The 13,069-nt window shown below is 36.7% G+C and overlaps 2 protein-coding genes across 3 annotated transcripts; both read right to left on the reverse strand.

Annotated features, from left to right (window-relative positions):
- Positions 1-2,677: 2,677 nt before the first annotated feature.
- LOC132756661 (dual specificity protein phosphatase 3-like) lies at positions 2,678-12,773 on the reverse strand. Of its 2 annotated transcripts, none has more exons than XM_060747792.1 (4): positions 12,651-12,773; positions 4,200-4,404; positions 3,778-4,001; positions 2,678-3,453 (listed from the first exon to the last, which is right to left on the reverse strand). In XM_060747792.1, the coding sequence occupies exons 2-4, from the start codon at positions 4,370-4,372 to the stop codon at positions 3,263-3,265; spliced, it is 588 nt and encodes a 195-aa protein (XP_060603775.1). In that variant the 5' UTR covers positions 4,373-4,404; positions 12,651-12,773; the 3' UTR covers positions 2,678-3,262. The 2 variants fall into 2 exon arrangements, with proteins under 2 accessions (XP_060603775.1, XP_060603776.1); XM_060747793.1 differs by lacking the exon at positions 12,651-12,773 and adding an exon at positions 9,167-9,280 and having other exon boundaries at positions 4,200-4,403.
- On the reverse strand, positions 10,547-12,642 carry LOC132756660 (dual specificity protein phosphatase 3-like). Its single transcript, XM_060747791.1, has 3 exons — positions 12,293-12,642; positions 11,522-11,745; positions 10,547-11,150 (listed from the first exon to the last, which is right to left on the reverse strand). The coding sequence occupies exons 1-3, from the start codon at positions 12,463-12,465 to the stop codon at positions 10,951-10,953; spliced, it is 597 nt and encodes a 198-aa protein (XP_060603774.1). The 5' UTR covers positions 12,466-12,642; the 3' UTR covers positions 10,547-10,950.
- Positions 12,774-13,069: the final 296 nt, after the last annotated feature.

A 13,069-nucleotide genomic window follows, 5' to 3' on the forward strand; every position in this document is an offset into this window, starting at 1 on the left:
GGGGCTCTACCTGGATCGACCGGGGCTCTGCCTGGGTCAACCGGGGCTCTTCCGGCGTCATCTGGGAACGATCGGGGAAGCACCGGCATGAACCGTAGCTTCACCTGGGCTCTGCATGGATTGTCCAGAACGCATCCAGGGTGGTTAGTTGGGAACTTGGGAATTACCGTAGTGCTGCTGCGCAACAATAATTTCACCCCAGATCGGCCCGGATCATCTCAGTAACTTACCGGGAGTGGTCCTGGGCTCTGCCGGGAGTAAGTGAGACCGCAGCTTTACTGGTATTGTACTATACATGTATTGTATCATAGTTTGGGGACCTTTCTGTTGAAAAAGTGTCAGAGTTAAATCGTATACATATACATGCACAGTGCGGTAACTGGAGTGCAGGTAGTAGTCACGTGATCAACAACTATTCATATGACGTCACACATAAGTGTGACGTATGAATATGTTTATAAATGAAACATTGTACATGATTATGTTGTTGTTTTCACAGTGACGTATATTTACTAAAATATCAGTTACCCGCACTCCAGATCATGCCCGTTGATTGGCTCATTTTTGCTGGGGTTTACATATTGTGACGGCAGAGAAAGGGAAAGCGGCAGAAATATCATATTCAGATGCTCGATCATTGGTTACCTTTTCCCGGGGTTTAAAATTGTGACAACAGGGAACGTGTTTTTATGTTTGACTATGATACAAAAGAGAAAGAACACCAAAACACTCGGCAATCTGATTTATACCCGGGGGCTACGCCCCCTCGTACTTGTAAATCAGATAGCCTCGTGTTTCGGTGCTCTTTCTATTACTTACAGCGCGTTAATTGCTACTTTATACAGCTATTAAATCCAAATAAATAACTTTTTTTTTTGAAAAAAACAGTAATATTTAAGGGGCTGACATTGTATATCTATTTATTGAGCGCAAAAGGTATAATATATATTCTAAGCTTTAAATACGTAATTTATCCTGTTTTGTGCTGTCTATACAGGATCACTCATGCCATTTATATCATTTGGCATATAAAATAAATTTTATCAAACGAGTTCAATAAAATTAATTGCTAAAAAGTCTTTAACAGAAAGATAGGACACGACTGACATAAAAGGCCTATATATTCTGCATGACAATGCTCCTGCACACAAAGGAACAACTGTTGTTGACTCTTTTTCCTCTTTTTTTCTTTCAAGAAAAACAAGGGACTGTCCTAAATTAGACATCCACGTATTCCCCGAACTTCGCAACCTGTGACTTTTTTCTCTTTCCTAAACTGAAAAAAAAACATCTACTAGAGTAGAAATAAACTTGGGTCGGCCATTTTTCAGTTATTGAAAGGTATACCTTAGGAGGACTATGTTGATCGAAGCATCTGAAACTTTATATTTCTGTAGGGGATTATTTCGAAGGGTTTAAATAGAAAAAACATATTTGAGCCGCGTCACGACAAAACCAACATAATGGGTTTGCGACCAGCATGGATCCAGACCAGCCTGCGCATCTGCGCAGTCTGATCAGGATCCATGCTGTTCGCTATCAGTTTCTCTACTTGTGATTGGGTTTGCAAGCGAACAGCATGGATCCTGATCAGACTGCGCGGATGCGCAGACTGGTCTGGATCCATGCTTGTCGCAAACGCACTATGTTGGTTTTGTCGTGGCGCGGCTCATTTGCTCTTTTGCTGAATTTATTGACCATATTGCATGACATATTGATCCATCCTCGTATTTTACAATTAAAGTATGGAACTCTTAAATGGCTATGTTTTCCCTATTTGAATTTTCAATTCTATCCTAAATGAACATGCATGCATAAGTAAATAACTAGAACGTTATGATCACTGAATATCCGTTTGTCCGTCCTGTTACAATATATTTTTAGCAACAATTGCTTTCTACAGGCAATTAAAATACTAGGCTGAAATTTCTGTAAACACGACATTACAAATTTAGAAAAATTTAGATGAATGAAGGCATTGATTGCAGATGATTCTAGTTAAATTTGTAAATATTTTCTAGATTTATCACTTGGAATACGTAATTCCGTTTTTCTGATGTTTATCAAAATTTAATCTCCTGTTCAGAACTACTAGTATACAAACATCTCTGACCTGATGTACCAATTTAATATCCCAGTCACCATTCTTTGAATCTCTTTTAAAAGTTGGTTTTTGGTTCCCTTCATTACTACCTCAATGTTTTTAAAAATGTGATCCAATTTATTGTAATAAAATTAATGACATAGATCAACGCGACTGTGGCTAGCTCGTTAAGTAAATTGTTTTATTTTTACAAATTCCATCTTTGACACCAGCGTTACCATATATATTATTTAATTGACGGGACCAAATTTTCTTTCGACTAAACAGGAGTCTCGGTAAGTCCAAATTTGACCTAAGCGGAGTTAAAATACAAAGCTAAAGAAGGAAATTTGACGAGACTTTAGAAATTCTTCGACTAACGCGGGATTTCGAGTAAAGCGATTTTGGCTTATTGAGAGTCAACTGGGACTACCTTGTTTTATACACGTAAGTGTTGTCAAATTGACGTAACATGTGCACGGTCTTCAGATTTATTAGGCTTTTATTGTTGACTTTATAATTTCAAAATGAAATGATATTGTTTGTTACAGTTTTAAAATGCTAAGACTTCATCGGATCAATTTTTTTATTGTATGTATATATATATACTTTAATTCGATATGTAACATATGCTTAAAGCTATAAGTAATTATATTATAATGATACCAATACGTTGTATTTGCAAATATTTTATGTAGGCAGGTTACTTTATCATAACAGGGGTTTCTATTTGAAAGACCCTGATCATTATAACAAAATTTGGAAACTTAAAATTAATGATGAGTAATGGCAGCTTCATGTGAAATAACTTCCCCAATTATAACACGATTGCACCTGATAAAGACATCCATGATATCAACAACATAGTATTTAATAAATGGATTCCAAGATTAATACATATATGCAAAAGGATTCAATTACATAACATAAATGAAAACTGCATATATACGAAAATGGTTGAGTAAATTGAAACAATAGTGCTACTTGTCAATCCGTTGTAGGAACACTGAAAATTGATTTGAATTGCAGACCTAGCCATATGATCAATTGATCAAATCATTTTTTGACTGATTGTCGCATATCTTTCTTAATTTTAACATTTCTAATAATATGACGAATTCTAAATTGAGACGAAGAAGCGTTATCTGAGTCACCCACCATTGGTCACGTGTCATTAATTTACGTCGAATACAGAGTATTATTAAGTTCTACAAGTTCTTTTAAAAATCCATCATTTGGCAATATCCTTCTTTTATCCCGCACGGTTTTCACGGCATCCATGAGCGGCATATCCCGCATCATTATAAGAAATGCAAGAATTATAGCTGAAGATCTACTAACACCAGACATACAATGAACATACACTTTCCCTGAAATAAGAAGAGAAAGCATGAACGTGCATGCATATACATGTATGTGAACTCAATTAATTAAATAAAAAGACAATAGCTATATGATTAAAATACTTCATATCATTACAGAGCCTCGGTATGCTATTCTTCCTCGACAAAGTATTTTATATAAATCGTTTTACTCTTTTTTTATTCTAATTACAAGTTTTTATCATTCGCAGAAAAAAAATCCAATAATACGAAGGCAAGCTAGAAATTTTATTACAATGAAAAATAAAGATTATAAATATTACGTCAGAACGTCACATTTCAAGAGACCGAGTTAGAAATATAAGTACAAACCACCAGAATCTAACGCTTGTTTTATAAAGTTTGCAGCTGCCAAAAAATAAGGCGCCATCTTGAATTTCCATACATCGACAGCGGGAATACCGTGGAACAATATTCCGGATTCCTCAAAGAATTCTTGATCTGTGTTGACCATATTAAAAGTAGATCCACATGCACAATTTACGACATGTGTGACCCCAATGGCTTTCAATTTCTCCGGTTTCTTTGCTATTGTGCTGAAGACGAAATAATACTAGATAGACATTTCTGACATGGAAAAATAGTTCCTCGCTTTCATAACAATCCTTTCAAAGAAGATTATTCTTGTTATTTCAATCGATGTAAAACTAGTCATAAGCATTTAGATATTAAGTCTTTTAAAGTATTGTCTAAGTTTTGAAATGACATTGACTAATAATCATAAGCAATCTTACTAGTCGCCAAGGAATAATGAGGGGTAAACCTCATTGTAAGGATCCTCGGGCGTGGTCATCAAGGTCATCCATATGTTCTGTTGCGATCCCGGTGTCACCTGCTCCTCGTCTAATTTTTCAACGTGTACGTTTTGACTCACTAAATAGTCCTTCACCTCTTTACACGTAGTCATGGCGATCTTCAGCTTTTAGAGTCTGTAAGTTCTACAATATTTGAAACAATTTTTCATGAAGAACATATACATTTAAATTGTACATAATATAAGCGACATTTACTAACTTAGTCAGTAGTATAAAATATCTCTCCGGCAAAATTGATAAAGGAAAACTACGTGTCCAATCCATGCGTGCTTTATATTTGTAATCCATTCTACAGGTGGTCAAACGAGTGCCGAATGAGGAATTACCAGCATATTTAACAGACTCCACAGAGGTGGTTTCGTTTAATTGACGGGACTGGAAATATTTTGCCGAGATTTGTGTACCTTTTGATGTAGGCCTGAACTAATAACTTAGGTGCTTAGTTCAGCAACCCGTTTCTTTTTAGTATGTGAGAAGTTAGCAGTTAACAGTGAGCTAAGCAAAAAGGCATTACGATTTATATAGGGAAATCAATGATCTGCTGTTATGCTCAGCTGGGTAAGCAATCTAGCAGAGCATTCCAAAATAAAGTGTAGAATGCTTTGCTGGTATGCTCAGCTGGGTAAGCAATCTAGCAGGCCATTACTAAATATAGTGTAAAAATGCTCTGCTGGTATGCTCAGCTGGCTAGGCAATCTAGCGGGGCGTTCCAAAATATAGCGTAAAAATGCTCTGCTGGTATGCTCAGCTGGCTAGGCAATCTAGCAGGGCATTCCTAAATATAGTGTAAAAAATACTCTGCTGTTATACTCAGCTGGCTAAGCAATCTAGCAGGGCCATTACTAAATATAGTGTAAAAAGCTCTGCTGTTATGCTCAGCTGGCTAAGCAATCTAGCGGGGCATTCCAAAATATAGTGTAAAAATGCTCTGCTGTTATGCTCAGCTGGCTAAGCAATCTAGCGGGGCATTCCAAAATATAGTGTAAACATTATCTGCTGGTATGCTCAACTGGCTAGGCAATCTAGGAGGGCATTCCTAAATATAGTGTAAAAATGCTTAGCTGTCATGCTCAGCTGGCTAAGCAATCTAGCGGGACATTCCAAAATATAGTGTAAAAATGCTCTGCTGAATTGCTCAGCTGGCTAGGCAATCTAGAAGGGCATTCCTAAATATAGTGTTAAAATGCTCAGCGGGCTAGGCAATCCAGCAGAGCATTCCTAAATATAGTGTAAAAATGCTCTGCTGGCAAGCTCAGCTGGCTAAGCAATCTAGCAGAGCGTTCCAAAATATAGTGCGAAAAATGCTCTGCTGGTATGCTCAGCTAGCTAAGCAATCTAGCAGGGCATTCCTAAATATAGTGATAAAAATGCTCAGCTGGCTAGGCAATCCAGCAAAGCATTCTGAAAATTAGTGTAAAAATGTTCTGCCGGAATGCTGAGCTGTCTAGGCAAACTAGCAGGGCATTCTTAAATAAAGTATAAATTTCGTTGGTCTGCAACTGATTATTTGGCACTCGTAGACTTTCTGAAATATTTAGTGACATTTTTGACTTCTACCGGACCCTAAAGTGTCTATTTCTTTGGTCTCCGACTGATTCCGGGGCGATCGCAGACTTTCAGGAATTTTTGGTGTTAATGCAGATAATGACATTTGTGAATTTTTAGGACCATCCAGAGTCCATTTCGTTGGTCTGCGAATGTTTTTGGAACACTCGCAGACTTTCAGAAATTTTCGGTGCCAATGGAGATAATGACATTTTTTACTTCTAGGGACCATCCAGGGTCCATTTTTTTTTGGTCTGCGACTTAATCTTGGACAGTCACAGACTTTCAGGAATTGTTGGTGCCAATAGAGATAATTACAATTTATGACATTTTTGTCCATCCAGAGTCTATTTCGTTGGTCTGCGACTGATTATTGGGCACTTGCAGACTTTCAGGAATTGTTGGTGCTAATGCAGATAATGACATTTAAGGGTAAAAATGCTCTGCTTATGACTAAGGGGTCCTTAAAAGTAAAAAAGTCATGATCTGCAATGGCACTAAACATCCTGAAAGTCTGCGAGTCTCAAGGAATCAGTCGCAGACCCAAGAAATGTACTCTGGCGGTTCCCTAAAAGTCAGAAATGTCATTATCTCCATTGGCATCAAAATTCCTGAAAGTCTGCAAGTGTCCCAAAATCAGTCGCAGACCAGCGAAATGAACTCTGGTAGGTCGCTAGAAGTCAAAAATGTCATTATCTCCCATTGGCACCAGAGATTCCTGAAAGTCTGCGAAAATGTCCAGAATCAGTCGCAGACAATAAAAAATGGACTTTGGCGGGTCCCAAGAAGTAAAAATTGCCATCATCTCTATTGGCACCAAACTTTCCTGAAAGTCTGCGAGTGTCCAACAATACGCTGCAGGCCAATGAAATGGACTCTTTAAGGTCCCTAGAAGTCAAAAATATGATTATTTCCATTGGCACCAACCATTCCTGAAAGTCTGCGAGTGTCCAAGAATCAGTCGCAGACGACCAAAATGGACTCTTGAGGGTCCCTAGAAGTCTTTGTCTAATTGTCAATATCAGCATTGGCACCAAAATTCCTGAAAGTCTGCGAGTGTCCTTCAAAAAGACGCAGGACAATGAGATAGTCTCTTAAAGGTCCTTAGAAGTCAAAAATATCATTATTTCTATTGGCACCGAAAATTCCTGAAAGTCTGCGAGTGCCTCAGAATTGCCTAGAAGTCGAAAATGTCAATAAAACTTTGGCAACAATAAATCCTGGAACTCAGAATCAGTCTGCCAACTGAGCATTCCACCAGAGCATTTTTAAACTATATTTCGGAATGCCCTGCTAGATTGCCTAGCCATCTGAGCATTCCACCAGAGCATTTTTACACCATATTTAGTAATGCCCTGCTAGACTGCCTAGCCAGCTGAGCATGCCACCAGAGCATTTTTTCACTTTATTAAGGAATGCTCTGCTATAGTGCCTAGCCAGCTGAGCATTCCAGCAGAGCATTTTTACACTATATCTAGTAATGCTCTGCTAGATTGCCTAGCCAGCTGAGCATTCCACCAGAGCATTTTTCACTATATTAAGGAATGCTCTGCTATAGTGCCTAGCCAGCTGAGCATTCCTGCAGAGCATTTTTACGCTATATTTCGTAATGCTCTGCTAGATTGCCTAGCAGCTTAGCATTCCACCAGAGCATTTTTACACTATATTTAGGAATGCCCTGCTAGATTGCCTAGCCAGCTTAGCATTCCAGCAGAGCATTTTTACACTATATTTAGTAATGCCCTGCTAGATTGCCTAGCCAGCTTAGCATTCAAGCAGAGCATTTTTACACTATATTTAGTAATGCCTTGCTAGATTGCCTAGCCATCTTAGCGTTCCACCAGAGCATTTTTACACCATATTTAGTAATGCCCTGCTAGATTGCCTAGCCAGCTGAGCATTCCAGCAGAGCATTTTTTCACTATATTAAGGAATGCTCTGCTATAGTGCCTAGCCAGCTGAGCATTCCAGCAGAGCATTTTTACACTATATTTCGTAATGCTCTGCTAGATTGCCTAGCCAGCTTAGCATTCCAGCAGAGAATTTTTACACTATATTTAGGAATGCCCTGCTAGATTGCCTAGCCAGCTTAGCATTCCAGCAGAGCATTTTTACACTATATTTAGTAATGCCCTGCTAGATTGCCTAGCCAGCTTAGCATTCCAGAATAGCATTTGTACACTATATTTAGTAATGTCCTGCTAGATTGCCTATCCAGCTTAGCATTCCAGCAGAGCATTTTTACACTATATTTAGTAATGCCCTGCTAGATTGCCTAGCCAGCTTAGCATTCCAGCAGAGCATTTTCTCACTATATTTAGTAATGCCAAGCTAGATTGCCTAGCCAGCTTAGCTAGCCAGCTGAGCATTCCAGCAGAGCATTTTAACACTATATTCAGTAATGCACTGCTAGATTGCCTAGCCAGCTGAGCGTTCCAGCAGAGCATTTTTTCACTAAAGCTAGGAATGCTGTGCTAGATTGCCAAGACAGCTGAGTATTGCAGCAGAGCATTTTTACACTATATTTAGGAATGCCCTGCTAGATGCCCAAAACAGCTGAGCATTACAGCACTATATAAATTGAAATACCTTTTTGCTTAGCTCACTGTTCACTGCTTACTTCTCACATACTTCTTTTTAATGTGTAAAATGACCCACAGATGAAAAAAGTTGCACCAAAATTGTACTAGGACTTGCAATTTCTATCGATTTTCAATTTGATTGTGAATATGTGTCTTTATTATCCTGATTCACGTACCTGTTTACGGTGTTTTAACGACTCGCTCAATTTACACATGTACTTTATGTAGAATTTAGAGAGTTATTTAAATACATTATTTACACAATGTATGACAAGTAACATATATACATTGTATACATGTATTTAAAGAAACTTAGAAAATGCCCCGTACTTCACTTCAGTGTTGTTATATTTTTCTGGTCATTTGGGATCATTGATTCTAGCACTTATAAGTGTTGAAAAATGAATGCCGCTCAAGCCGGTGCTAGGTAGCATACAATGTATTTTCATTATACAGCCTCTGCAATTGTCATATAATTTTGTTGTGATTAATGCTTTCGCGTGATTATTTTTCTCCAGATTTTTATAAAAATAAATAATTAAAATATTGTGAAGGACATGTTGAAACACCAGAGTAAAAAAGGGTATAGACTTCCATGGACTAGCTTATAAGCATCATCATACGAATAATGCAACGTCCCTGAAGCAACAATTACATGAGGCCTCGGCTGGGCACCTGATATTGTTTCCTGCCACATATAATATGAATAATAGCAATACACGATATAATTATATATGTTTTAAAAATAAATGCACATACCTGTTATAATTCCCTATGTCTACAATCAGTATGGGTATAAAATCATTTATTAAAGCATTCTGTATATGCATGGTTAAACGTCTTTAAATAGAAATGACTATAAGAATATAGAATATGGAATGTTCGATTGTTCTTTATGAACTATTTATAGACATTATATATGATAATGTACGACGCATATATTTAAACTTCTGTATTGAATAAGTTTAAAATGATCGATATATATAGTCATTGAAAGTAATTGCTACATGTATAAATGTACATTGTCGGAACCCACCAAACTACTTTCATCGCAAATGAAGTGTATACGTAACGAGTACGCATAGGTAACCGAGAATGTTGGATATTGCATGAACGATGCCATTTAGCATAGATTGAATGGTTATGTTTTCACCTCATGTCAGGAAGTGAATCATGACTAATTTCATCTTTAAAACCTATTGAGAAAGGAACATCACATTTTCTATAGAATATGCGAGAAAGACAAGGTGCCAGTAGGTATATCAGTTTAAATCGTTCAAATTTCCAATATGATTAGCTCCTACAAATACATTTTAAATGACCTTTTTTTAATGATTGAGCATAAATTAAGGAGTAAGTCGAAACGTTTTTGCTTTAAACAGGATAACATAGCAAAAATCTTTACATATAATATCATTTTTGAATTACGATTTCTGAAATTTTGCTAGAGCCAGGAAAAGAAACTTTTTTTCGAAGTAGAGGGAATAATAAGACGCCATTAGCTTGCTAAATATTTTCAAGATTTGGACAATAAGCCCACGTGGTTTACCATTAAATTGGTACACTTTTAGGCACTATAATGTGAGATTGTAACAAAATTATAATACGGTGACGGGGATCTTCTGTATCTTTAAGATAATACATATATGAGCCGCGTCATGACAAAACCAACATAATGGGTTTGCGATCAGCATGGATCCAGACCAGCCTGCGCATCCGCGCAGTCTGATCAGGATCCATGCTGTTCGCTATCAGTTTCTTAACTTGTTATAGGGTTGGTAAGCGAACAGCATGGATCCTGATCAGACTGCGCGGATGCGCAGGCTGGTCTAGATCCATGCTGGTCGCAAACGCATAACGTTAGTTTTGTCGTGACACGGCTCATATATGTATTAGTACTGTCAATGTGGGACGTTATGTCTACAACAAAATCTTATGACTTTAGTGTTGACAATATTTATCTTTTTTTCTGTAAGCTTGGGGAAAATATTGCTTGCCATACCATGCATGTTGCAAATTTTGCTGCCTTTATCTCTAAATGTAAACAGTAATAAACTGTTTGATGGTATTAAAATGTACATGTCTCTTCAACGGAAGTGATTTTTATTTTTTTTTAAAAAAACAACAACAACAACCGACAACTGAATAGGTTTTTTTTCTTTAATGTAAATGATATTGCTTCACATTATTTGTGTATAGATGTATATGCAGAGTATGTAAACTTATGTGAATAAGAAATTTCTCAAAAAAGTACATGTATGAAAAACGTGTATAAGATTACATATGATATAACCTGTACAATAAATCTGTTCATTAGTTTATTTTAACACAAACAAATTACAGAAACAATCAACAAATTAGTCTTATCCGATGTTTGACCAGGTGTATTGTTTATCTTCAGTTTCGTTTGAGATGTTAAATCCTTATACAGTATAATTATAAAAAATAAAATTACTTTAAATACCCGTTTATCACCCACTACATCCGGATTTTATAACAACATCCATATTTCAGATAAATTTTATAAGGGAATCACACGACAATCAGTCTGTCTTTGGTGCATAAAGTTTATTGTTGAGTTCAACCAGCTCATTCAAATATCCATCATTCGGTAATATTTCCCGCTTTTCGCGGAGGGATTTCAATGCATCCATAAGGTGGGTATTTCTTTTTAGGAGAAGAAATGCAAGAACAATGGCTGACGAACGACTTACTCCGGACATACAATGGACATACACTTTACCTGAAATAAAGTAAGCATTGCTATAAAACCTATACATTAATATAAATATACCACTCTCATAACATTGTGAAGGTGATTGTTTTTATTTCTAGATATATTGAATTTATTTATTTAAGAAAGTAAGTGTTTGTTAACATAAAAAACATGCCCATGATAACCTTGTTAATGTTTCCCTTACCAGAATTCGAAAGTCCATACAGCTTTAACTGATAGATTATAATTATTGGAAAAATCTTGGTAAAGATCATCAAGATTATTGTTAACATTTGGGATAAAGCTGACCCCTCGTTTCCTTAATACTATGACGACAAATTGAAATTGTTTGATAAAGCTAAACATTTTAAATGAGCATTTTGTTAAGTCTTACGTACCACCCGAGTTCAACGCATCATCTATAAAACAAGCTGCTGCCTCGAAATGTGGAGCCATTTTGTACGTCATTATATCAGTGGCGCCAATTCCGTGAAACTTGATCCCAGATTCCTTAAAAAACTCTTCACTTGTGTTTATCTTATTGAATTTCGCCCCACAAGCACAGTTTACCACATGTGTCACTCCAAGAGAGTTTAGTTTTTCTGGAGAGCTTGCGATGACTCTGAAACGGACATATCATATTTTACGTTAGATATTATCAGATAAAAACAGTCATTTCGTTACGTAAATAAACGCACTCACAATTATCAATACGCACTCACAATTATCAATACGCAGAACAACTAAATGAGCCGTGCCATGACAAAACCAACATAATGGGTTTGCGACCAGCATGGATCCAGACCAGCCTGCGCATCCGCGCAGTCTGATCAGGATCCATGCTGTTCGCTTACCAACTCTATAACAAGTAAAGAAACTGATAGCGAACAGCATGGATCCTGATCAGACTGCGCGGATGCGCAGGCTGGTCTGGATCCATGCTGGTCGAAAACCCATTATGTTGATTTTGTCGTGACGCGGCTCAAATGTATCACTCATTTGTGCAAAATATAGTCATTTAATGCAATATTAGACAATCAGACATGTCAATATTAAAATGTGAGTTATGATATTTTTTTTTAATTTACAAAAAGTCAAGTTAGTAAATAAAAATTTTAAACTAACAACTCTATAGAGAAAATCAATAAACAAATGATAGATTTTATTACCGGTCTCCAAGAATTATAGAGGGGTAAACCTCATTATAGTTGTCCTTCGGAGCTGGCATCAGTGTCATCCATACATTTTGCTGTGCTCCTGCTGGTATCTTGCCAGATGGTTTCCTGTCAACAGTACTCATCAAATAGTCTTTTGCATCCCGAAATGTCAGCATTGTGCTCATTGGCTATACTAAAGAAACCGTTTCAATTATAAACTACGCGTTAATACTCCAAAAGCGTAGTTGCCTAGATAAGGTAATTATTAATTTTGTCTGTTTGTTTTTATTCGATAAAAACAATATCAAATTTTTAATGTTGAAAAACAGTGATTTTGTGAAGACAATCAAGAAAAACCCGTACCTTTAAATTTATTATACCAAAACGTGCAGCGACAAAAGTTTATTTCTCGATGTTTTCAGTTTTGTTTATGTTGCGTGAAATAACTATTTTTAGAAATTACCCCTTACTTGTCAGAGGGACTGGTCATTATGCAATGTAATATGCCCATAAAAGGCATTGTCCAATTCAGTTCAAAACAGTGCATATCTGAATTATAATACGAATCACCATTTCCAGAAATATTTCTTTAATGAAATTAAATGTGTGTGAGTAGTTGGATCTAAATTAAATACAGCTAGATATATCTACCAAGACAAAATAGGCCTACTGACAGTGAAACTCCTCTATTAACGACCGCTTCAGGGTCTTTCAATGTTGAATAAACGCAAAACATATACGACTATAGGAATAAACATTTTATATCACCAACTAATAACTAAACGAATG

The sequence above is a fragment of the Ruditapes philippinarum genome, unplaced genomic scaffold, assembly GCF_026571515.1.
Source record: "Ruditapes philippinarum isolate M1 unplaced genomic scaffold, ASM2657151v2 ctg1287_1_1_1_1, whole genome shotgun sequence".
In the NCBI taxonomy this organism is placed as follows: domain Eukaryota; kingdom Metazoa; phylum Mollusca; class Bivalvia; order Venerida; family Veneridae; genus Ruditapes; species Ruditapes philippinarum.